At 38.3% G+C, this 12,136-nt stretch overlaps 1 protein-coding gene and 1 long non-coding RNA gene across 2 annotated transcripts; one reads left to right on the plus strand and one right to left on the minus strand.

The window, feature by feature from the left end:
* Positions 1–466: 466 nt before the first annotated feature.
* Positions 467–4,024, plus strand: LOC117054486. The gene is made up of 2 exons (XR_004427495.1): positions 467–529; positions 3,861–4,024. It is a non-coding gene; the product is annotated as an uncharacterized LOC117054486 (long non-coding RNA).
* Positions 1,682–12,136, minus strand: DMC1 (DNA meiotic recombinase 1). The gene is made up of 13 exons (XM_033163364.1): positions 12,065–12,136; positions 11,337–11,381; positions 10,163–10,309; positions 8,926–9,008; positions 7,241–7,293; positions 6,615–6,656; positions 5,552–5,624; positions 5,186–5,277; positions 4,424–4,497; positions 3,804–3,918; positions 3,416–3,476; positions 2,418–2,534; positions 1,682–1,855 (listed from the first exon to the last, which is right to left on the minus strand). Exons 1-13 carry the CDS (start codon positions 12,119–12,121, stop codon positions 1,786–1,788), a joined length of 1,029 nt encoding a protein of 342 aa, XP_033019255.1. The 5' UTR covers positions 12,122–12,136; the 3' UTR covers positions 1,682–1,785.

Below are 12,136 nucleotides of genomic sequence, written 5' to 3' on the forward strand. Positions count from 1 at the left end.
CGCAGAAATCGTTTAGTTGAGTGATAAGCTTGAGACCAGGCACCTTTGTAAGCACCTTGGGAGCCTTTGTTTCTATAGAGCAGGTTATAAGAACTTTTTTAAATGGTCTGCAGAATCAGACAAAATGTCCACTAGTGTAACATTCTGTTCTCACAGGAGATAGCTAGATGCCATAGGAACAATTTTAATTATAATAATAATTTTATTATTTATACCCACTTTGGGCGACTTCCAGCACATAATAAAACGTCAGACATTAGAAACTTCCCAATACAAAATAAAGCTACAGTCACCAATTTAGCTTGAAAAGAGGATTAAAGACACATTGGCTGTCAGTGGCTACTACGGTAGTTATGATGGACATCTCACTCCACTATCAGGCAGCATTCCTCTGAATGCAAGTTGTGGGTATAATATGAGAGTATAGTACCACCAAATTCATTACCTATTTGTTGGCTTTTGTCTGTTCAGGGGTGTGAAAACAAGTTGCAGTTGTCTGGTGCCAGCATAAACACTGAACCTACTCAAGGTATTGTCTGCTTTATAATTACTGTGTGTGTCCTAGGCCCAAATCCTTGAGTTAAAAGCAGCACAGGGGGCTAAACCTTGATTTATCTGAAGTAGGCAGCATCAGAAACCATGGTTTGATCTTGACTTGTTTGGATAAAAACCACAGGCAGTTTGCATGAATTAACAAATCGCAGTTAGTTTTAAAAGGAAGCAAATGCCCAATGAAGAGAAGAAAGGTGGGAAGCCCACAAGCCTAAGGTTAAAAAATGTAATGCTATCAGCCCTCCTCCCTTTGTGTTCAGGGATGTTCAACATCACCTTTTGATTATGTTTGGCATTGCTGGATGCAGAGAGTTCCTTGACACATATGCTGTCAGTGGCACAGATTGCATAGGAAGAATAAGACAATTAGAATAAACTTATTGGGAGGCAGTTTCCACTTGTTACCCACATAACAAATGAAAAAAAGTAGTTTAATGCATTTCATGGATGAAAAAGCTAGCAACTGCTACATTTTATTAAAAATGCAAGTATGAACAATTTAGTTTCAGTTAAATAGAGCTGTCAAGACTCATAAAAACAACTTTATAAACAATTCTACTATTCCTCTAGCAGAAACCATTTCCATTTTTCTACACCAGCTTGTGCTTTATCTGGAGGCTCCAGTGACAAGCATACTTTTTAAAATGCTGGGTAGTTAATAAATACTATTTTATTCTCAGTAGCATTCCATGCTATTATATTCCATTCTACATGCAAATATTGTAAGACTGCAAGAACATAAGTAGGCAGCCCTTGGCAGTGAAAACAGTGTTGGGTGTTATGTCTTTGAGGTGGAATGTGATTTTTTTTTTTGCAACAGAAACATCAGTTTAAAAAAGAGCAACAAACAATTAACAACATCTGTTTAAAATAATTCCTAAGCATTTTGTAAGCCTTTATTCTCATACCCACTGGGTGCCTCTCAGCCTATTGAAATTGCTTTGTATTGACACCTAAGTTGTAGCAAGCCAGTTGCTACCCTGCACAAAATCTGTGTTGGAATGCAAAAAGCTCAACCAAACAGGTTTCAGAGGTTGATCATGACCAGTTTACTACCTTCATAGAGCCAACCTGCTCAACAATTCCAAAAGATCACACCATTCCCAGTGATAATGTTTGAAAATTAGAAATTAAAACACTCTGGATTTGGAACAAAAGTAACCAGGAACTGACTAACTTTAGACACGATTTAGCTTATGGACGTGCCTCCCGTTGTTCACCACCAAGTTCTGCCTATTCTTTGGCATCTCCAATTCCTCCGGCAGTTATTGCAAATGTGGCTTCATTCTCAGGCATTTCCGGGCTGAGAAAACACAGAATTTGAGTCCATTTTTAATTACATGCAGGCATTGATATGTAGAAGAGGGGAATCCAGTGCATACATTACTTTTATGGGGGTTTGGATAAAATTTGTTTTGACTTTCTCATTGAATTGATTTCTTTTTTTTACATGGTAGAAGCAATAGCCTTGATCATACATGGTTTTCAAGCATATTATTTTCAGATTTACTTGAATTCTGATTCAGATCATCATAAATGAATCAATATAAATACTCAGACTTGGTTACCATCCTCCTTAATATCAAACAGACACCCATAGGCCTGGCTAATTAGCAAGAACTGTTAATTACACATTTGGTTCTTTTGAAGGTGCCAAGGAGGAGAGAAGTTTAGTTCAGATTAGTAAGGGCAGTTTCCCCTCTTATTTGGAACCTGAATCTTAATTTCAAAATAGAGTGCCTCCTTCATTCACACTTCGCTTTTTATATACACCCATTCAGAAACAAAGTTAACTTGAAGCCAAATAAAACATAATAAGTCATTGGAACTATAGCATGCACTGTACCACACAACTTCTATATTACCTATCATATATCTTGGCAATACGCAACTCTCCTCTTCCTTTACGCAAACTAATTCTAGTTGTAGAAGCATGAGCGAGGATGTGGCCCCCAATGGGCTTTTTGGGATCAGCCTGAAAGCTAAAAAAAACAAACAAAAAGAGAATGATTGGATGAGAGCTATACGATAATTTAGGGTTGCCATATTTAAAAAAGTAGAAATCCAGACACAAAAGTTGTTGATAATTGATTTCATTTGATTTTAGGCCAGAGTTGTTGAGCTTTCTTTTTCTTTTTCTTTCTTTTTTTTAGTTTTGCCCAAATAAAAAATGAAGTGTTAAGGAAAATCACTATGTCTGGGAAATTTTGGACGTATGGCAGCCCTAAAATAATTGTGATGGGCAACATCCCTTCCATACATGGCAGAGCGATGATCACCAACTGCTTCAGATAGGGAATTTTAAAGGGATGCATAAAAGGTACATCACTTCTGGTTACAAACATAAAGATAATTGTAGTAAAGAATAGCTGTGGCTGTTATGGTATTTTGTTTAATTTCTATATTTTCTCTACTACTACAACCTTGAATGTGGTCCTTGAATGCTACCTTGAAATTGCTTAGGGCTTACCCACAAATGAATGCCCTAAGCAGAGAAGAAGAAAAAAGCACTCCGACAAAAAAGCATGAAGCAAAGGTAAGTGGCTCCCCAGAACTATTTATATCTGAAAGTGAAACTCTAGTGATCTCCAGCCTTCTCCTTAGAACTTCAACTGGCATATTCTGGAAGGGGCCACATTCTGAGAATGATGTTGATGGAGAGGGGCATGAGTTGCACCAATGGCTAACTGGTCCTTCTTTACCCACAGTTGCAGTGCACTCTTGGAGAAGTGAGAATGTAGAAAAACCTGTTTAACATTCTTCATAGATTATCCCACCTATCCTAGCCCTTTCCCCATACTATCTTACTTCCTATTTCTGTGGTTTATGAAAAATCGCAGTAAATTTCTAATAAATTGCTTACGTCATTGTTGCTCCTGGGTCAGCAGTCATCTGGTTAGTTACAAACACAGCCACATTATATTCTGCAGTGAAAACAAGGTCCAAGGGAAGATGATAAATATAAGGAGAAAATTCATTATGTTTCCTGCCAGAATGCTTTTAAGCATTTCTAGTATTAAATGGTGAACTATGCTTATTAAAGTTTCCATAATATTGAAAAATATTAACTGCGTTTTAAACAACTAGCACATTTTTGTTACATTTTATACTTGCTCTCCTGGCAGTATATTATTTGGTAAAAATGGTGGTGCTTAACAAAAAAAAAAAAAAGATAATAGGCTTGGGCTACACTAACACTTATTTTTCAGTCATCTGAAAGCATGGTACTCTGCCTGACATGCTTCTCCTACCTTCTGATATTTTTTGAAGCCTTGACAGCATCTGAGCAAGCTTCTGTTGCCTTTCAGCCAGTTCCCCCCGACCACTGAAGTCCACACGGAATAGTGCCATAATGGAATCAATTACCTGCAAAGAAATAGTAAAGAGGGAGAGGATGTGAAAGGATAAGAATTTACTTGGAAAATATTCAAGATATATAAATGAACAGCACAATCTTATACATGTCTACTCAGAATTGAGTCCCATTGGGTTTTCTGTGGGGTTTTTTTTTTTTGGAGCTGTTAAGGTGTTCTTTTATAGTACAGCAATGGATTTTAAATTATGGGACTTCTATTTTTATTTTTCTGTGTTTTACATGTTAGCTGCTTTGAGCTACTCCTTTGGGAGGGGGGTATTAGGTATACATTTTAGTATAAATGTAACATAAGTTGAGTTCAGTGGGGTTTATGTTAGTGGATACAGGGGTGTAGCTTATTATTTATAATTCTTTATTTATTAAATTTGTATACCACCCTATACTCATAGATCTCAGGGTGGTTCACAACATAACATTACAATATTAAACCCACAAAGTACATAATAAAAATAAGGAAAGCAGAGCAGATCACTAACATAATCATGAGAGTTATACCAGTAGTTTGAAAATGCCTGGCTCCTCGTGGAATTTGGCAGCAACATAATCAAGCAATTCCATCTGATGTTCACCTTGAAGCACCATGGAAGAATGATAAAAACAGGAAAAGCAGTTAGAAACCAACATGAAAGGGGGGAAGAAGTAAGTAGCTTGCTTAGAAAGTAGAAACTTGTGTTCCAGAGGATTTGGCAGAAGCATAGTTTTCCACCAACAAAAATATATTTTATCTTTCATCTCATGTAATAATGTCATGGATAAGGTTCCATCCACAAAACGTTTAAGATTTTTAAACATATTATGCTATACTGAAGCACTTGAAGTGGCTTTTGCACATCCAAAAAGAGCTTTTCACACAATTGTTTGTTGAAGAAGCAATGGAAACCAACCTCACATTTACAGCTTTAGTTGGCTTTGAGCAATGCTACTGTGGACTGTCTTCTGCATTTTTTTCTTGAGGTAACTGCTACGTTTTCTGCTTTAAGCAAAGGTGCCCTGTGGGCTCATCCCAATGCAGGTAAGCTTTATATCCCAAACTTAAATTTGTTCTGCTAAAACCTACCGTACTTTTACCCAATGTAAATTACCGTAGGTAAAATAATCATATACAGGAATGCATAAGGACCACAACAACAAAAATACAGAGTTCATATTTTAAAATGGTAATTCATAATATTCCTGATGGCCCCTTAGTACTGAGCTGAGAATTGTTTAATCTTAAAGTAGGGAGGATTTCCATGCAATCTTCAGTTGCAATCTTACTTGTATATGCCCGTGCATATAATACATTGTCAAGAACTGCATCATGGTCTGCATTGAAGCGATCAGCAATATCACGAAGACGGTCTGGACGGCTGGGGTGTTTCCTAGTTAAGGTATCTAGTTTCTAATCCAGTTTCTGAGATGTGGTAGCTGAATTCCCATACAAGCAAAAATTATTATCAGCAGTTCTTCATGCACTACAGTTAATTAAATGAATGGTATTCTCTACACACCCACCCATAAAACTAAAGGTTCATATAAATGGCTCTTCAAATCTTAACACCACAAAAAAAAATTTATTGTCACCATTAGGAAAATCTTCCAATTTATTCTGTTAAAGCTGTAATATCTCAAAAGAAAGGATACAAGGTGTTTTCTGTGTCAATGAAAATAATCTTCCCACCAGTATAGCCATCCATTCCAGGAAGCTGGGCTGTTACTATAAAACACACAATAAGGAGTGAACAAATTTAAGCCCTATTACATGCCATTTTAATACCTGGAATTTTTCATTATTGATAATCACTACCAACTTTATAGTAAGGCCTGTGTAAATCCTCAAGACTATTAGAAGTATCCCAAGTAATTTCTGTTCTTGACAAGCCCCCAAAGGCATGATCAAAAGCACACAACATGGAAAGAAGTTCCAAGTAAGTGGAGGAACTTCCCTTTCCATAGAGCATAGTAGAGTTCACTGGTTAATGACTCCGCCATTAGGGCCGCCATATGTCCGGATTTTCCTGGACATTCCTGGTGCTTTGTCCTGGGTTTTGTGTAAAAAAAACCTCAACAACTTTTGGGGTGTCTTGGTTTTTCCTCCTTGAAATATGGCAACCCATATTAGCTGAAGCAGAGAGCCTTTTGACCCTAGAAAACTGGGGAAAGGTCAATTTTGTTCTAGCTGTTGAATGAGATTGAGGGTGGTGTTTTCTCTTCATTGCCCCCCCCCCGTACTAGATGAGGAACCCAATGATATGACCCCTTGGGGGATCTGCAGACCTTTGAGTCCTGCCGGTTCTAAGCCTCCAGCACTCTACCCCAACTCTGTTGGTAGTAGGCTCCTGCCTGCTTGGGCATACCAGAAGCCTCAGCTGTGGCATTCCTCCCCATCTCAACAGCACTCCTCCTCTTCTTTGGCAGAGAGGTGAATATACACCATCCTAACTTCCCCCAGGCAACAATATTGGAGGGGTGGTTTTAGGATTGTACCCAAAGTTAAGTTAGATCTGGAAATTATAAATAACATTAAAATAGTAATCATAATTATTGGCAGTTTTTTCATTGGAAAAACTAATATACTTTTGGCCTTCATCCTCAAGATAGATTAATCTTGGTGCAGAAATATTTATATTAGTTATTATTTTAAAAGCAAATTACAAGTTTTTGGAAACAGAACATACAATTCTCAGGATGGGTGTCAAATACATACCACAAAGAGTATGGGAAAGCTGAGTTTTGCCGGTTCGGAATTCTAATAAAAATATAAAGAATTAAATTTGCTAGCCATATGAAACAATATAGTCAGTCCCCCCCCCCAACACACACACACACACACACAAATTATTTGGGCTGCTTTCTGCAGAAAGCAGAATTGAACTCCCCATGCATCAGCTGATGTTTAGGCAAGTTTGCCTGAACACCGCACAAAGCTGGATTACGTTTAAGAGAGGGCATAATTTAAACTGATCATGAAAAAAATATTTTTAAAAAATTACCCATTAACCCAAGCATAGGCAAACTCGGCCCTTCAGATGTTTTGGGACTACAGCTCCCATCATCCCTGACCACTGGTCCTGTTAGCTAGGGATGATGGGAGTTGTAGTCCCAAAACATCTGGAGGGCTGAGTTTGCCTATGCCTGCAACCCTTTTTACTCATTTATATGGCCCCACCAAAAACACTAATGGCAGACACCCCTAGCAAACACATGTACTACAAAAAATAGGGGTATGCCCCCCAAATATTTCTACAAACAAGCCAGAGTATCGTGTCACCCAAACACACATTTGTAATAGCTTAGGGAAGTGAACATGTTCTATGATATACTTTCACTCACCCCCAAAGGCTTCAGTAATTGCCATGCTTTCAATTCCACCACCCAAGAGTTTACTAGAAGTGCAGATAAGGGGAAGAAGTTATGCAAAACAGGTCACAAAGCCAAGAAAGCAATATGAAATAAACTTTTTGCTCTAAGGAAAGTGTGCCCATGTTGAAAGACCCTGCATGTGATTTTTATAGCATGTAGGGACAGCATGGGTTGTTGTTAGCTGGCTTTGAGCTTACAGGAAATTGCTATTCTTTTAGACCTCGAATATACACTATAGGGTTACTGTTGTGACATCAAATGACAACGTTTGTACAGTCATTCAAACAAGATATGGAAAAGCCTGTTGTCCACAGATGTAGCCCCTTGGCACAAGTTGGCAAATAAACCAGAAAATCTTCCATTAACTATTGTTTCCCATTTCATCTGAATCAGGAAGCTATAATTCACATCTTCGGAACAAGCCACAATATTAAGCTATGGTTTGAAGTTGGCTTAATAAACTTGATTGTTCTGAAGAAGCAGTAGAAGAGGAGGATATAAATAATTGGTTGATAGAGTTTATGATATTTAAATATTTTGGCCACAATCCAACATGGAGTTTGCTACACTTGTTCATTGAAATAAATGGGCTTAAACCTGCCAAACTGTGTTGGACTCTAACCTTTTATATTGATCTTTAGCCCACTTATTTGTACACTATTATTTTTTAAGGAAGTTTGTGCTTTAAATGTGGTTTTTACATATTTCCCCCTATCTACTAAATTGCCACCCATTTTGCCTAATAATATAATTGCCAACTGCTCTATCTTTCTTAAAGGATGGGGATTAACCAACATGGCTTGTCCTGTTATTTGACTTCATTCATCTGGGAAAGAGGACATCAACTGGGGATCCATTGCTCCTCCACCCCCACTACCATGCCAAGAATATGGACACCTGTCCAAGTCATCTCTTGTGCTGTAGGAGGTACTGCTTACAGAAAAGGGCAATGACCTTTCAAAAGAACAGACAGCATTTCACAGTGCTCATAGGCTGTTCAATCAGAAGACTCAGAAGGCTTCCGCATACTACTGAGGCAACAGCTCTCCCTACCCACCACTGGGTACTCTGAATTCTCCAGGGGATGAAAAGCTGCCTTGTGTTTTCTGCCTTCCTGGTTAGGTTTTGACAACTGCTCCAGATTTACAGAATGTGCAATCCTCCTGATGTTGCTAGAATACAACACCAACTTTCCTGCTCATTATCCAAGCTAGCTAGAGTTGATGGGAACTGTGGTACAACAACACCTAGAGGGACACAGGTTTCCCATCCCTAGCCTACCCTTACTGGACTGTCAGTTTTGACTCAGTTACTTGACTGGACTTCCTTTGCCTTGACCCTACTCTTGGGATTGCATCCTCTGTCTTATAAGGAGTGTCAGGACATCAACTTGGACTTCCCAGGGACCTTAAGTTGGGAGAAGAAAGGATAATGTCCCTGGCATCATTAGGTTTCAATCCTATATACACACTTGCCTGGGAGTAAGGTGCATTGAATTTAACAGGACTTGTTTCAGAGCAGCCATGCATAGTGTGACACTGTTAGCTGTTAAATTGGGTCTAGATATTGAACATGTTAGCAAACAAGCAAACAAAGAACAAAACAAGCAGCAATAACAAAAGCTTATTGAAATACTGAGTTGGCTGTTTACTAACTCAAATTCCTGACTTCCTGTGGTGATATGGAACACCATCCTACGTTTCTCACTGTACTCAGAAGCTGTCAAAAATCCTGGTTCCTGTAAGAAGCACAAAATAGTTGAAACCTTAATCAGCATAAACAATGAACAAGGATGAAGGGAGCTCTAGTCCCACAACATCTAGATGGCCACACATTCCCCAACCCTGGTCTGCACTAACTGGCAGCTGCAATCCTAGATTTCAGACAGGAGATGTCTCCCAGCCTTATCAGGATATACTGAAGATTGAACCTGGAACCTTTGGCATGCTAAGCATGTGCTGTAGCCATGATCCTTCCCTACTTAATAGAGAAAAGTCCTCTACTTGCAGGGCTGTCTGGTCCATAAAAATAAATAAATGTGGCAGTCAGCTGACTGTAAGGTTGTGTTCAGTGGAATGAAGAGAGAAGCAATTTTTCATGATTCCTCCCTTCCCCAAACTTCCAGATCTACCCCAGAGTGTTAGGAGAACCCCCTAGAGCAGATTTAGGAGGACACAGGAGGCTGCAGTGGAGAGGGGGAATAGCAGGAAATTGCTTCCCACCCAGTCCTGCTGATAGAAGTCAATCAACTGATCAGCATCATTGGATACATACAACACATTCTTTCTAAATTTCTACATATGAAGTAGCATATGCAGGCGTATGCCATATTTTGTCCTTTTTGTGATGCATTTCCTCTATTTCTGTGATAGTTGATGTCTGATTAGAAGGCAATTTCCAACTACTGAACTGGTGAATTAATTACATGTTTACTGCATGTTTTGACAATGATCTCTAAAACGTGAAGCAGTCACACATTTATTTCATGATGTGTTTACCATGAGTGCAAATTGCAGAAAGCCATGGTTCTCTTGCTGCATGATTTCAAATTTAATGTGGTGAAACAAATGCATTGAACTGCCTCGCAATGGCTCATCATAGAAAAATGCAGCTGCCATAATATGTGAAATCAACATCTAAGATAAGTGTTTTGGACAAGAAAGTGCTTAGCTAGGAATATACCAACAATTACTCCAAGACAGACAGACAGACAGACAGACAGATATGTACTGGATTGCCAACCATTCATGGGTGAAGTTATGATGGCTTGCCAGCCACATTAACTGGTACAAATATTTAATATGAGGGTTTCAATAAAGCAGTCATGATTATATTCTGTCTTATGCTACCAGTGGGAAATGACCCAAGGATGGAGTGCTAGAGTTTGCTTACTATAAGTTTGTTGGCTGCCTCTTTTATCTTCTCCACTTTGGCCTCTGAGAGTCCCTTAACACTGCATAGTGCTCGCCTAGTTGTCATCTGAATTCCTTTGATTGTACAAATTCCCACTGTTTTCAATTTTTTAATATCAGCCACATTCTGTGAAGAACATAAAAAAGGATTAGAACTCTTGATGTCTATGAGATGTTACATATATCAGGGAGGTTAATCAACCAAAATCTTGTTCCTCACTAAAATTAGGAGGGCTTATAAATGGTTTTTGGTGCAGGTTTTCTAATTATATTTATTTTTATCTCCTTTTAAACAGTAAATGTAAGTGATTTCTACTTTATGGTATGTGTGTGTTTTTAGTCAGGTCCTTTTCAGAAAGAAAGGCTGGATCAACATTATGAATATAAATTAACAGAATGAATGTGGTGCCTATATATTGTTTGGGTCTCCTTGTTTTCCTAAGCAGCAGGAAATCCAAGGCAAAATTGCACAATGGGGAAGAATGATGTATAACACAAATGGGGAACCTATAACCCTCCATGTTGCTGGACTACAACTCCTATCACCTGGCAGCAATGGATGGGAACTGAAGTCCAACATCTGGAGAGTCTCAGGTTCCCCCCATCCCTGATTTATAAGAATATTAAGCTGTACCATTTCTATATAATTTTCTGGTGATATCCAGATAGTACTTACACCCTGTAGTTCTCTAAGCATTCATTGTATTTTTTTCTGAATGTAGTGGACATTTAATAATTTCTCTGTGAAGGTAATAAAAGCAGTTCCAGTGCAGTAGATTATCAATGACACAAGCAATGGAACAGCTGAGTATCTTTTTGGGTACAGGCTGCATTCATGTTAATCATTACCTCTAGGATGGCCAGTTTTTTTAAAAGAGAGAGAGAGAGAGAGTTCTTGCAGCTTTGTAAGCTGTGTAGAAGAAGGAATTTCAGCAGACACAATGGTATTTTTCACCTGATCACCATAGCTAGTCTCAGTTTAACAGTAGTGTCTACATAGTTCAAGTAATCTTGATTATTATAAAAGACTGAAAATCATACGTTTTCTTGCTTGAAATTAAGGATGTGACGCCTGCTTCATAATAGCAGTCAGAGCTCAAACAGAGAATAGAAAGGCAGATAAGGATACAGATGCATTTTTAAAGTGTGCTTACAATTCCATGCTTCTGTAGCAGGTCAATGTCCTGGAAAAACGACTCCTAAAGGGATGCAAAAACAACAGCAACTACCAGAATCTTTGTTATTTTGATATTTATGCACACATCTCTCACTTTGGTCAAGCAACTAACTTTATGTTATCCCAGAGCAGGGATTACTTTTAGAGGGTTTTCTCCATGCTCAAGGGTACGCAGTACCAGGACCACTTTTTTTGGTTAAAAAGTGCGGTACTTACTGTAACAACTTTATGGTAAGTACCAGCACCTATTTTTCTAGAAAAAAAGCACTGGGGTTTCTTAATAGTGGCAATTATTTAATTGTAATGTATTAATTTGATTTTTTTACCCAACCTTCACCATATGGTCCCAGGCAATGTAAAAATACATTAAAATGAGTTAAAACAATTTACAATCAGAAGAATAGGGTAGGTCCTAAAACATGCATCTCAGGTGCTAAAGGCCAGGATAAAGAGAGGCGCATTTCAGCTTATGATGACAGCTATACTATAAAGGTGCCAGATGCACCTCTGTGGGCAGCTTAGGGACTGCCCTTGGAGAATGCCCCCTTTCAAGTTGCCACCCTGCAAAATTATATGAATATGCGCATCTTTTAAGTTTACTAAAAAATGAACCATTTTGTTTACTAAAAAATGAATGTTCCATTTTTATTCCATTTTGTATAATTTTCTTGAGGAATCCAGACAAAACAAACTTTGCATCTATACCTCATCATCCTGGAATCCTGGTTCTTCCTGCACAACTTGATCCTCCATGGACTTCATTGTAATATAAGATAT

The sequence above is a fragment of the Lacerta agilis genome, chromosome 10 (assembly GCF_009819535.1).
Source record: "Lacerta agilis isolate rLacAgi1 chromosome 10, rLacAgi1.pri, whole genome shotgun sequence".
NCBI lineage: Eukaryota > Metazoa > Chordata > Lepidosauria > Squamata > Lacertidae > Lacerta > Lacerta agilis.

Excerpts from the sequence above, each read along its gene's own strand:
- DMC1 (XM_033163364.1), bottom strand. The coding sequence starts at position 12,121 with ATGAAGTCCATGGAGGATCAAGTTGTGCAGGAAGAACCAGGATTCCAG. Across the intron at positions 3,919-4,423 it reads CAGGCATTTTCAAACTACTG|GTAATTGATTCCATTATGGC; the intron begins GTATAACTCTCA and ends ATTTCTTTGCAG. Across the intron at positions 3,477-3,803 it reads GCTTCAAAAAATATCAGAAG|AATATAATGTGGCTGTGTTT; the intron begins GTAGGAGAAGCA and ends TTTTCACTGCAG.